At 42.2% G+C, this 10839-nt stretch overlaps 1 protein-coding gene across 3 annotated transcripts in view; it reads right to left on the bottom strand.

Annotated features, from left to right (window-relative positions):
* Window positions 1-309: 309 nt before the first annotated feature.
* The window catches only part of LOC144678971 (1-aminocyclopropane-1-carboxylate synthase-like protein 1), a 50599-nt gene continuing 40069 nt past the window's right edge, over window positions 310-10839 (bottom strand). For 2 of the 3 annotated variants that reach the window (XM_078539115.1, XM_078539116.1), the window contains one exon: window positions 310-1127. Coding sequence is in view for 1 of the 3 variants with exons in the window: in XM_078539116.1 (XP_078395242.1) it covers window positions 1113-1127 (15 nt within the window). In the remaining 2 variants the exon portion in view is untranslated. Of the gene's footprint in view, window positions 1128-7305; window positions 7500-10839 lie in introns of those variants that run through there. The other variant, XM_078539114.1, reaches the window with a different exon arrangement.

The raw sequence follows: 10839 nt of genomic DNA on the forward strand, positions 1-10839 counted from the left end.
AACTCCCTGCCTAACAAAACTGTAGGAACACTTTTGCCACATGGATGGACTGCAGTAGTGCAAGAAGGCAGCCCATCACCTTCTCAAGGTCATTGACTGGCCTTGCCAGTGAAGCCATTTTTTAAAAATGCTGTTTAATTGGGTAGCATCCACGACAATGCAAACTCTGCATCTTTTGGTTAAAGATCTCATGTAATGGTCTTTCTTGGAACATACTTTAAGAAATAATTTGGAATTTTATAAGCAGAGTTCAAGCAAATTTCAATACAACCTTTACAAAAGGTTAAAAAAAACTTATTATTTCAAACATTTAAAATACAAATGATTTAATAGATCACAATGCTGAACAGCAGGTTCTGCTTATTTTTAATTTACATTATTTACATATCCCTGCTGCACAGGCCACAGGTTCAAGACTAGGGAGAAAAAGGTAAAAAGTGTAAATTTCACAAAGGAGGCAAAGCAAAACATCTTCAAATCTCTAAACCACTGTTTCTTTCCAAACTTACAAATAAATCAAACCCAACTCAGTTTCACTGTTTACATCAGTGACACTGGGTGTATTGTCTTATAAATGTTATTTTAACACTGGCATTTACCAGTTGAAAATAGTGATACTGATGTAACAACAATGCTGATGGGAAAATACGTAGTTGTAAATACACAATAATAGTATTTGCATTTAATGCCATTCATGATGATATAGTTCCGATCAATAACTTAGCACATATTCCATTCTACCTGCACAGATCCTAAGTAAATATTACTCTAATTGTTCAGTTAGGGAAGGGAAAAAAATCTTGAACTACTCTTTCACAAAAGCTTTTCTTTCACATCAAGAAAGCACATGTGCTTGCTTCTAAACTATTATCTGAACATATAATTAACTAAATGCACATAGGCAATCTCTTAACTTGTGGTAGAAGAGAAAGCGGTCATATTAACCATTGTCTTCCCTTGTGCATGAGCTGCTGATGTTCTTTGTAACAACTGTACTGTATTGTCTGAAAAATCGTTGTTTGAATATATCTCGACAGAATCCACAGATGGAGCCACCTCTTTCAGTACATCCAAAGGAATTGCTTCTGATGCATAAGACTGTAATACCATCTTCAGCCTCTGAATCCCTGCAAATTAGAAAAGCCTAGAATTAGATTCAAATTTTGTCAGGGCACCTACATATTTGCAGTATCTCAATATGTTCCTTTATTTACCAGGGGATCCTCAAAACAAAGGCAACAGATCAGGGCCAGGAAATTTCAAGTCCATTAAATCAACTTCATTTATAAGAAAGTTTAAAAGGATCATTAGAAACACACTGTATGCCAGCTTGGCAAAAAATAAATTACTAGTGTTTCACAACTTGGTTTCTGGAAAAGGTGCTTTTTTCCAAACCAATCTGGCTGAATTCTTCGAGGAGATTACTTGGTCAATGGATGAAGGCAGCCCTTTAGGCATTACGGCCAAGAAACTGGATCGTCTGCGGGCAATGCATGAAGCATCCATCAATAAGGATAGCAGGTGGACCAAGGCAGTCTGCTTGACTCATTTGCTCATTATTGGCTAACTGCAATATCTAATTAATATTACATAAAAGTTAAAACTTACCTTAGAGGTGGCAGCTTCCAATGGTCTCTTGAAAAAAAATGCTGGTTTGACTGCCATGAGCCTGAAGGAACGGACCACAGCATGCAACTGAATTTTGCAAAGGGGACTTTAAACAGGTACGAGTCACCTTGTTCTGGACACATGCACAACAGCCTTTACAAATATGGCAGATGGCTATAGTATAAGGGTCTGGTGTACATAGGGCAATGTGAGACTGAGTACACTACCGCCCACATAGTGATGACACATGACCCTAGCCCTAGAGTTAGTGTGGTGTTGGCCAGAGGTGTGTTCAGACCTAGAGACGAAAGTAGTTCCATGCCTCTACCATCTACTATATATATGTACATAGTTACAAGTAGTTAATAAAGACTTGCTGTTGCCATACTGAAGACTAGGAAGACTTCTTTAACCAACACGTTCTGCAACCAACACCATCCCAACATGATGTCAGCTTGGAATCACAAACCCTTAACCTCACAAGAATGCTGAAAAAACTAAGTGTTATGACCATAGCTGATGTTATTCGTTGAGCAAGCCAAATCTCAGAGGGGAACTTGTCTCACTGATCATAACCCTTTTTTTCCCATTTTGAAAACGAGCAGAAAACTACTGATCCCAGAAGCATAGGATTCCAGTAACACTTCTAGGGTTTTAAAATTAAAGATTTATTAACAAGAAGAAAAAAAAACTTAAGCACACAAGATTAAAATTACACAGTTAAAACAGTCTTTCAAAACATTCCCCCGCAAAGGAAATCCCACTTGTCAGAACACACTACTTGGCAACAGCTCCCTTTTAGATTTTTAACCATAAAAATTCAGTAATATTACCCAAGGCAAAAACTGCTGTTACTTTAGTAAAGTATACCACATGACTTCTCACTCTCTTCCACTCTGCTGTGGAAATCCAAGAAAGTTCAGAAACAGGCTGCTTTCTGAAGACAAAAACTTTTCTGGCTTGAAACTCAATGGCTGCTTCAAATTCACAACTTTCACACCTTCTCCCAGCACAGATCTGGTCTCAGGACATCTCCCCCAGGCAGCCACACAACTCAGCTCAACATCTTTCCTCAAATATCCTTTTTCCCCTTCATCTTCAATTCCATTGTCCTCAGCACAGCTTTGAATTCAACTTTTCCAAAATATAAAAATCTTTCATGTTTTCCTATTGCCTCCACTTTCGGGTCAAATAAAACATAATAACCTTACCTCGTTTACTTATGAAACCTTTGAAAGTTGTGAAAGTCATTTACTCCCCTTTGAAATTTAACAGCTAAAAAGTCAAGTCTCTACCTATCTCTTAAAGCAAATTTCTTAACATAACCAATTTACTTATAAACCCACTTTACCATAGCTTCTCATTACAAATGCATGCATGCATCCATTCCCCTTCATCTCTCAGTTCCCAAAGACAAGCTGTCTTTACTAACTTTCCCACAGTTTAATTACTCATGGGCACACACACATACACACACAAACCCTTCCTTACAGAATACCACCATATTCTTAAAAATATTTTTTAAATAACATCCATCTTCACACTAAGAAAAATAAAATGTTCAGCAGATTCTTGGCTGAAAGAAGCTTCCAACTGAACCTACAGATGCTGAGAAAATTCACCAGAAAAAGCTCCAGCCAGAAGAGCCTGGAAGCTAAAGGCAGAAGTTTTACTGCAATAGAAGACTCCATAGTATCTCCCTTGGAAGTCAAGCTTCAGCACACAGAGTCCAGAGTTGCAAGGGTGAACTAAATCTTTTTCACTTGAGGCTGCAGCCAGTTCTGAGACGTCCCTTTTACTAATTTAGTCTGAAGTGCCATTGAACAACAGTCATTTCGAATCCCGATTCCCCGACTCTGAGCCTCAACAAGTGGCTTTAGAGTTGAAGAAAATTAATAATTAACTTACTCAACTCTCAGGAATCTCATCCATCCGAATCCTTAAACAGCAAGCCGGTGGTTAATTTAAATGCCTCACTACTCACAATGCTACATTGCTGAAGCATGCCATCGCCATTTTGCAAAGCTCGCAAAACCGGCAAGCACGAGAAATCCATTGTTCTGCAGCGAACGGCGATGCCATTTTTGAAGCCTGTAAGCTCAAAGGTCTCTGGCTTCCAAAAAAGACATTCCGCTTTAGGGAGCAAGAGAAGTCCGACTCCCGGTCTTTGATCCTGGAACCACAGAGGTATGGCAGCAAACAAATCTTTGAGCTGATGTATGTCATCCATAACCAGTCTTTCTTGTGAACAGGAATGCCAGCGTAGCATACGAACATACATATGAAATAGGGGCAAAAGTAGACCATTCAGCCCTTCGAGCTTGTTCCGCCATTCAATAAGATCATGGTTGATGTTTGCGCTTCAAGTTCTACATTCCCATCTACCCCCAATATCCTTTGATTCCCTTGCTTAACAAGAAACTACCTGCCTTAAAAATATTCAGTGACCCCTCTTTCACTGCCTTCTGAAGCAGCGTGTTCCAAAGTCACACAACCCTCAGAGAAAAAAATCCTCCTCATCTGTGTCCTATAAGGGCAACTCCTAATTTGAAAACAGTGCCCCCTAGTTCTGGACTCACCCACAAAACATCTTTTCCACGTCCATCTTGTCAAGACCATTCAGGGTCTCATATACTTCAATCAAGTCACCCCTCACTCTTCTAAATTCCAGTGGAAACAAGCCCAGCCTGTCCAACCTATCCTCATAAGACAATACGCTCATTCCAGGTATCAATCTAGTAAACCTCCTCTGAACCACCTCCAACGCATTTACATCCTTCCTTAAATAAGGAGACCAAAGCTGCACATAGTCTCACCAATGCCCTGTATAATTGAAGCACAACATCTTTACTTTTATGTACAATTTCTCTCGTAATAAAGGATAGCATTCCATTAGCCCTCTTCATTATATGCTGAATCTGGATCTCCTCCAGATGGCAGCGGATGTCAAGACTACCACTGTCATTGGCCAGCCAAAACAGCACGGTCCTGAGTACTCGAACACTAAAGAGTATTCAGAATTCAATTTCACCTTCCATCTCTCTTCTCTCTTTGCAGAGCAATTCTGTCCATTATCGTTGCAGGCTCTGGAAAGCCCCCAACATAACTCCAGTGGAAGCGGTACCAGGGAACAACTGGCAGTCTGAGCAGGCTCTACCTCCAACTATGACGATGGTGCTGTTGGTCAACACGGCAACCACTGCAACCTCCAGCAAGCATGCCACAACCACAAGAGATGCTGAAACCTGGTAGCAGTCTTGCACCAGTGACAATAAAAAGCAGAGGTGAGTGCACCACTAAATCTTCTTCTCACCTCAGGGGCACTCTTCCTCAGCCTCAGAGAACTTCCTGCCAGCCTACATGGAGAAAGAAGAAAAAACGCCATGGAGACAAAAACCATCTTCATCCACTCTGCAAGAAATGACCAATAGTAACAGCCACCAAGGACCGATTCAACAGCCAAACCGGCCAGGTGTAGTTCCACATGAAACAATGGAAGATACGGATGGAAGGATACCTAAATGCGAATCCAACATCCAAGCCAACAACAGGAACCAAAGTTAACAGAGCCTACCACTCTTCTGGCAGAGCAGCGAATGAGGTGTGGAAGGGTTATAAGGCCTCCATACCGCCTGAAAATCTAACTTCAAGGACTTAAAAGGGGGGAAATGGGGTTGGGAGAATGTTGTTAATGCTAATACTACAATAGCAATAATGTTGGAATAGCATTAAGGTTGTAACAATAAGGTAAATGCATAAGACTTATAACAATGCAAGACTTGAAGTAAACTAATGTAACTCCATATCCATGGGATAAAGGCTTGCAGGGAAGTGCAGTATAAGGGGCTGGTATACATGGGGTTAATGTGGGACTGAGTACAGTACCACCCACATGGTGATGTAAGAAGGCACGTGCCCCTAGACCTAGAGTTAGTGTGGTGTTGGCCAGAGATGTGTTAAGACCTAGAGATGGAGAAAGCTCCATACCTGTACCCTTTACTGTATACCCTTTACCATATATATGTATATAGTTACAAGCAGTTAATAAAGACTTGCTGTTATCATACTGAAGACGACAAAGACTTCTTTAACAGACACGTTCTGCAACCAACACCATCCCAACAGTGGCGTACTTCCGATGTGCAATGAGCAGTGCTTGCTGCCCATCATATTGGGACCATTAGACATCAGTTTTACACCTGAAAAGTGAGCATAGCATGACCAAATTTCTAGGCCTATATATTTGGATTTCTGTAAAAGACTTTGACAAGGTCCCATACAATAGGTATTTATGGGATGCAAGAGTTCTGTAGGATTGTAAGGAAAATCATTGTTCAAATATGTAATTGGGTGTATTCTCAAAGACAGAAGGTTGTCATAAAACAGTAAAGATGCTGTGTGGATACCGGTTACTTGTGAAGTCAGAGGACAGGGGCACAGCCTCAGGATAAGGGGCCAATCATTTAGGACTGAGATGAGGAGAAATTTCTTCAGAGGGTTATGAATATTTGAAATTCTCTATTCCAGAGGGTTGTGAATGCTCCACCATTGAATATATTCAAGGCTGGTATTGATAGATTTTTGATCCCTCAGGGAATCAGGGAACATAGGAAGTGGGAGGGGAAGTGAAGCTGAGGCAGATCAGCCATGATCATGCTGAATGTGGAGCAGGCTGGAGTAGCCATATGTCTAATCCTGCTCCAATTTCTTACGTTAATATAATGTTATGCTTATAGGCTGGACTAAAAACAAGATTTGTATACCTTGCAGAATGGAGGGAGTGGTTGAAGTAAATACTATAGATGCATTTAAGGGAAAGCTAGGCCAGCAAGAGGGAGAAGGGATTGGAGGGTTACAATGATAGATTTAGATGAGAAAAGGCAGGAGAAGGCTCAAGTGCAGCATAAACACCGACATGGACTGGATGGGCTGAACAGCCTGTTTCTGTGGCATATATCCTATGCAATCCTGTGTAAGATGTAAGATTAAGAATAAGCCTCAGGATACTCAGACTATCTTGATAGTGAAATTCATTATAAAGGTGTTAACATTTATCTGCAGTACCAATTACACCTGTTAGTGGCACCCCCAAAGACGTTTCATTGTTAAATGCCACACATTATCCACCAAAAGGATACCATAAAATATGTTGTATTGACACTAAAAAGTTTTAGTATGCACAGTCTGGTCAACAAGTGTCATTGTGCATGGGTGTACCATTTTGAGACACTATTTTGGTGAGCAGCAGCCATACTGGGGGAGGAAAATTAAGGATGCCAAAGTTGTGCAATGAAGTTTAAAAGCAAACCATAATTTTTTTAATGAAATGCTACTTTAACATTTTCAAGTTTCCTTTCATCCCACCCAACTCATGGACTGTTCTCTGTGGCAACAAAACGTGTCAATCCATCATCACTCTGCTACTCAACCTATCTCCCCATCCTTTCTCCTTTCCCCCTCACTCCTTTGCTCCCCACTTCTCACCTCTGACTTGTTCTCTCTGCCCTCTGAAATGAGAAAAGGAATGTTAATGTTTGGATGTAAATCCTTTGCCGGAAATAGAAAATGATCAAATGCCTTTATAGAATTGAACAAGATCAAGGAGAGGTCAAACAGGCAAATACCAGAAATCAGACCTACTATTATCAAAGAGGTAGTTAATGAGTTTTGTTTTCAAAGGAAATTTCAAGGCTCGGTATTCTAAAAGTAATGAATACATTGTTTAAGCGCTGCCTGCCCAAACGTATCCTAATAGCAGAGTCTGAAAACACCAGTCTAAACCACCCAGGCTCGCAACAGTCAAAAGCTTTGCCAGGACTTATGTAGAGTTTTCCAGCGACGAGTTTCCACCAGAGTTCCATCTCAGCTTCTGAAGTCTGAGTTCTCAGGAACTGCAAAAAGAGTTCAAAGTAAGCAATTTATTATGAGGAATCCAATAAAACTAAGTTTTCAAAAGTACTGCAAATTCCAACATTTTCTGTTCACAATCTTCCCCTCCTCATTATACTGTTAATACATTCCATCTCAATGCTGGGGACTCCTACAAAACAAAAATCAATGTTCTCCGTGTTAGCTATGTGGAAGGTGTTCAAGGCACCTCAGGCTAAAAATTAGCCTACCCTTTTTTCAGGCACAGTGTTACAATTCATAACCTGCCATGCCAGTTCTGCTGGAGGTGAGCAGCATGTAAATTTGGTGCTAACACCTAATTGTCATGATTGTAACGCAAAGCAGAGCATCTGCCACGTGGCCTCTGCACTTAGCAGGGGACAAATCAGTGCTGTGCTAATAGCATGTGGTGCAGCCAACCAGCCCTCCTTAAAGGGAAACAGCACTGAATAATATTGCTTCAGTTTAAAATATGGAAAATGGAAGACCAGGGCAGAGAGAGGGTTCCATAATGACAGATGCAGTGCTGGAGGCATTAGTGATGGAAATGGGCAGAAGGAAAGGTCCCATGGTTCATTAGGGGGCCACTCAGAAGGGAGTGGGAGCAGGTAGCCAAGGAGGTCGACTCCTAGAGTCTGGATCTGAAGACCTGGCAGCAGTGCCATAAGTCTAATGGCCCCACATACACAGTCAAGATCAGTGAATGCACCCTCATATGGCATTTCCTGCCCACTATAATACCAGCTGCTTACACTGCTCAAAGCATCACATCCCCACTCACCCAGCAGCACTCATAATCATAGTCATAGAGTCATTACGCCATGCAACAAGGCACTTAGGACTCTTACCCAATATCTAGATGCTCCACCTCACCCTCACACAACTACCAATGCCAGTCTCACATCCACCTTTAATAGCCTCCACATCCCTGCAGCTACTTAGCAATAGCAAGCAGATCACCTAAACATAGCACTAGAAAATCACTGATATTCTGCCCTTTCTCTTGCAGGGCAGGTTGGGACACAAAAGAAGGGAGCAGAACAGAACCAGCAAGGGAGAAGGACACCCACATCTTCTGAGCCTTACGGTGGAAGTGGCTCTCAGCATCATGGCACTGGTTACAAGGCCCGTGGCATTCAGTGTCATTGAGAACATTGAGCATGACAGCATCTGCCAACATATGCTTCTTAACTCACAGTTCATCTTCATCCTGATATCTGGTATGCTGAGCAAACTGCTGATGGTGTGACCATGGGTCTCTTGCTTCCCACCCTACCTCTCCTTACCACACACCAGCCTTCCCCTTCTGACTTTTGCTCTCAGACATTCAATAACTGCAACCCACCCAGCCACAGCAACACAAAAAGGAAGAAAGAGCCAGCAATGTGCACAGCACTGATGAAAAGACCTCATCATTTGATATGACACTTGAAGCCACCAGCTCAGACAATGGTGCTTAGCTTAACTTGGATTCCAGTTTAGAAATGGGATCAGCACGTGGTGAATCACCTGGCACGAGTGGGCTGCAGCCAGGCCAGGTTAAAGGATAGTTTGTTTGCCAGCGCCCCAAAAGGTGAGGCTCTACTGCACAGGATTCAGGTGAGGACCTCAATGGGATGGCATACAGGGCAGCACTGAATGAGGATGTACAGCAAGATGCTGGTTCCATTTTCTGGCCTGTCAGACAGCATGGCGGGGTTTTGCTCAAAGTTGGCAGAGGGCAATGCATAGAGCTTGCCTTCTCTGCAGCCTCTGTTCCATCTCCCTGATGTGCTACAGACCCAGAGACACTGTCACTGCTGACCCCATTCCTGTTGCAGCCTTTGAGTGGACGGATCAGCTAATTCTCTGTTGTCCCTTTGAGGATGCATGAACACAAACTGGCAAATCCAGGAACTCACTACAACACCTCCAAAAGCACTCCAGACTTCTTCCAGATGTTTTGCAATAACAGAAGTTCTTCAAAATTACTTATCTGCAAGCTGGGTGCCTGACCCTTTAAATAGAATGGGCTTAGAGCCTAACTTGTAGCTCAGTGCTTATCCTGTAGAGTGATACACAAATTCATTATCTGGATCTGCTTGGCCCAAATCAGGCATTTAGTTATCACAGGCTGTATGAAGACTGGATGGTGCTCCTTCTGAGGCTTCCATCACATGCTGGGAACACCCATGTGGGTGCCCGTCTCACGAGGGTGTGCAGCGTGGGCCACGCTGAAACAAAAGGGCATTCGGCTTCCAAAGCGCTATTGGAAGCAGTGCAAGAGATGAAATTCATACCACTCAACTTTACTTCTCCTGAGGTACCAATTTTGCACTCCAATTCATTCAGCATCCCAGCTGAAAGCTGGCAAAATTTCATCGAAGCTACAAAGTACAATCACACTGAAAGGGTGGAATTTTACGGCCCCTTCTGCCCACGAGATCTTCCGGTACCATTGAAGTCAATGGGCTTGTGAACGGCTCGCCACATTTTCTGGCCCCAGCCCTACCCTTACCACAACAGGGTGGCAAAATTCCTCCCAAAGATACACTTTACACCATTTTGATTACAGGTAACTGACTCTGTAAATCACAGTTTTGGAGGCACCTTAGTTGGGTTATACCCACCACACATTTTAAGCATACCAGCTCCTTCCAAAACTCACTCTTATGTGCTCTGTAAAGAACATATCTTTTTATTTCTGTTGGACTGAGGTTTAAAATTACAATGTTTGAAGGACAAATCTACTGGAACAGTGTGAGGGATATATACAATGTTGCTGTCCTGGAACAGAGTGTGGCATGAAAGACAGGATGGTGCCGAGAAGGATTCTGGTCTAATGGGGAACTGCTTGGCAACGTCGTTTTAACTGGCTCCTGACCAGGTGACCAGGTTTTGCGTGAGAGCAGTGCAGCAGAATAGCTCCTTGCCTGAAAGGAAAGAGACCCAAAACTTCTGTCTCTTGTGTGTGTCAGATTCCAGTAATTCTACAATAATAGCCAGCTGGCCTTTTCTCCTCATTTCTCTATAACCTGCTCGCTCTCTGAAAACCCCTGTCAAGAGGAAAAGGGGAAAACCATCATCAGAGACATTAAAAGGCAAGTGCTCAACCTGTGAACTAAATACTGAAAGTGCTGGAAGACCACCTCATGTCATCAACAAAGAACTGAAAGGAATTTGAAAGATATCGATCAAAATCAACCCATCGAATCCTGTACTCCGGAACTGATGCTATTGAGCTGTTTTATCCCACCCTTAAAATCAATGTTTGTGTGTGTCTTATGTGTCTTGTATGTGTGTGTATAGAGGTTTATGAAGTGGTAGAGTTTAGGTTATAGAGTTAGAAATTAGCAGTTCATA

This window comes from Cetorhinus maximus, chromosome 3 (genome assembly GCF_964194155.1).
Source record: "Cetorhinus maximus chromosome 3, sCetMax3.hap1.1, whole genome shotgun sequence".
NCBI classification, from domain to species: Eukaryota; Metazoa; Chordata; class Chondrichthyes; order Lamniformes; family Cetorhinidae; genus Cetorhinus; species Cetorhinus maximus.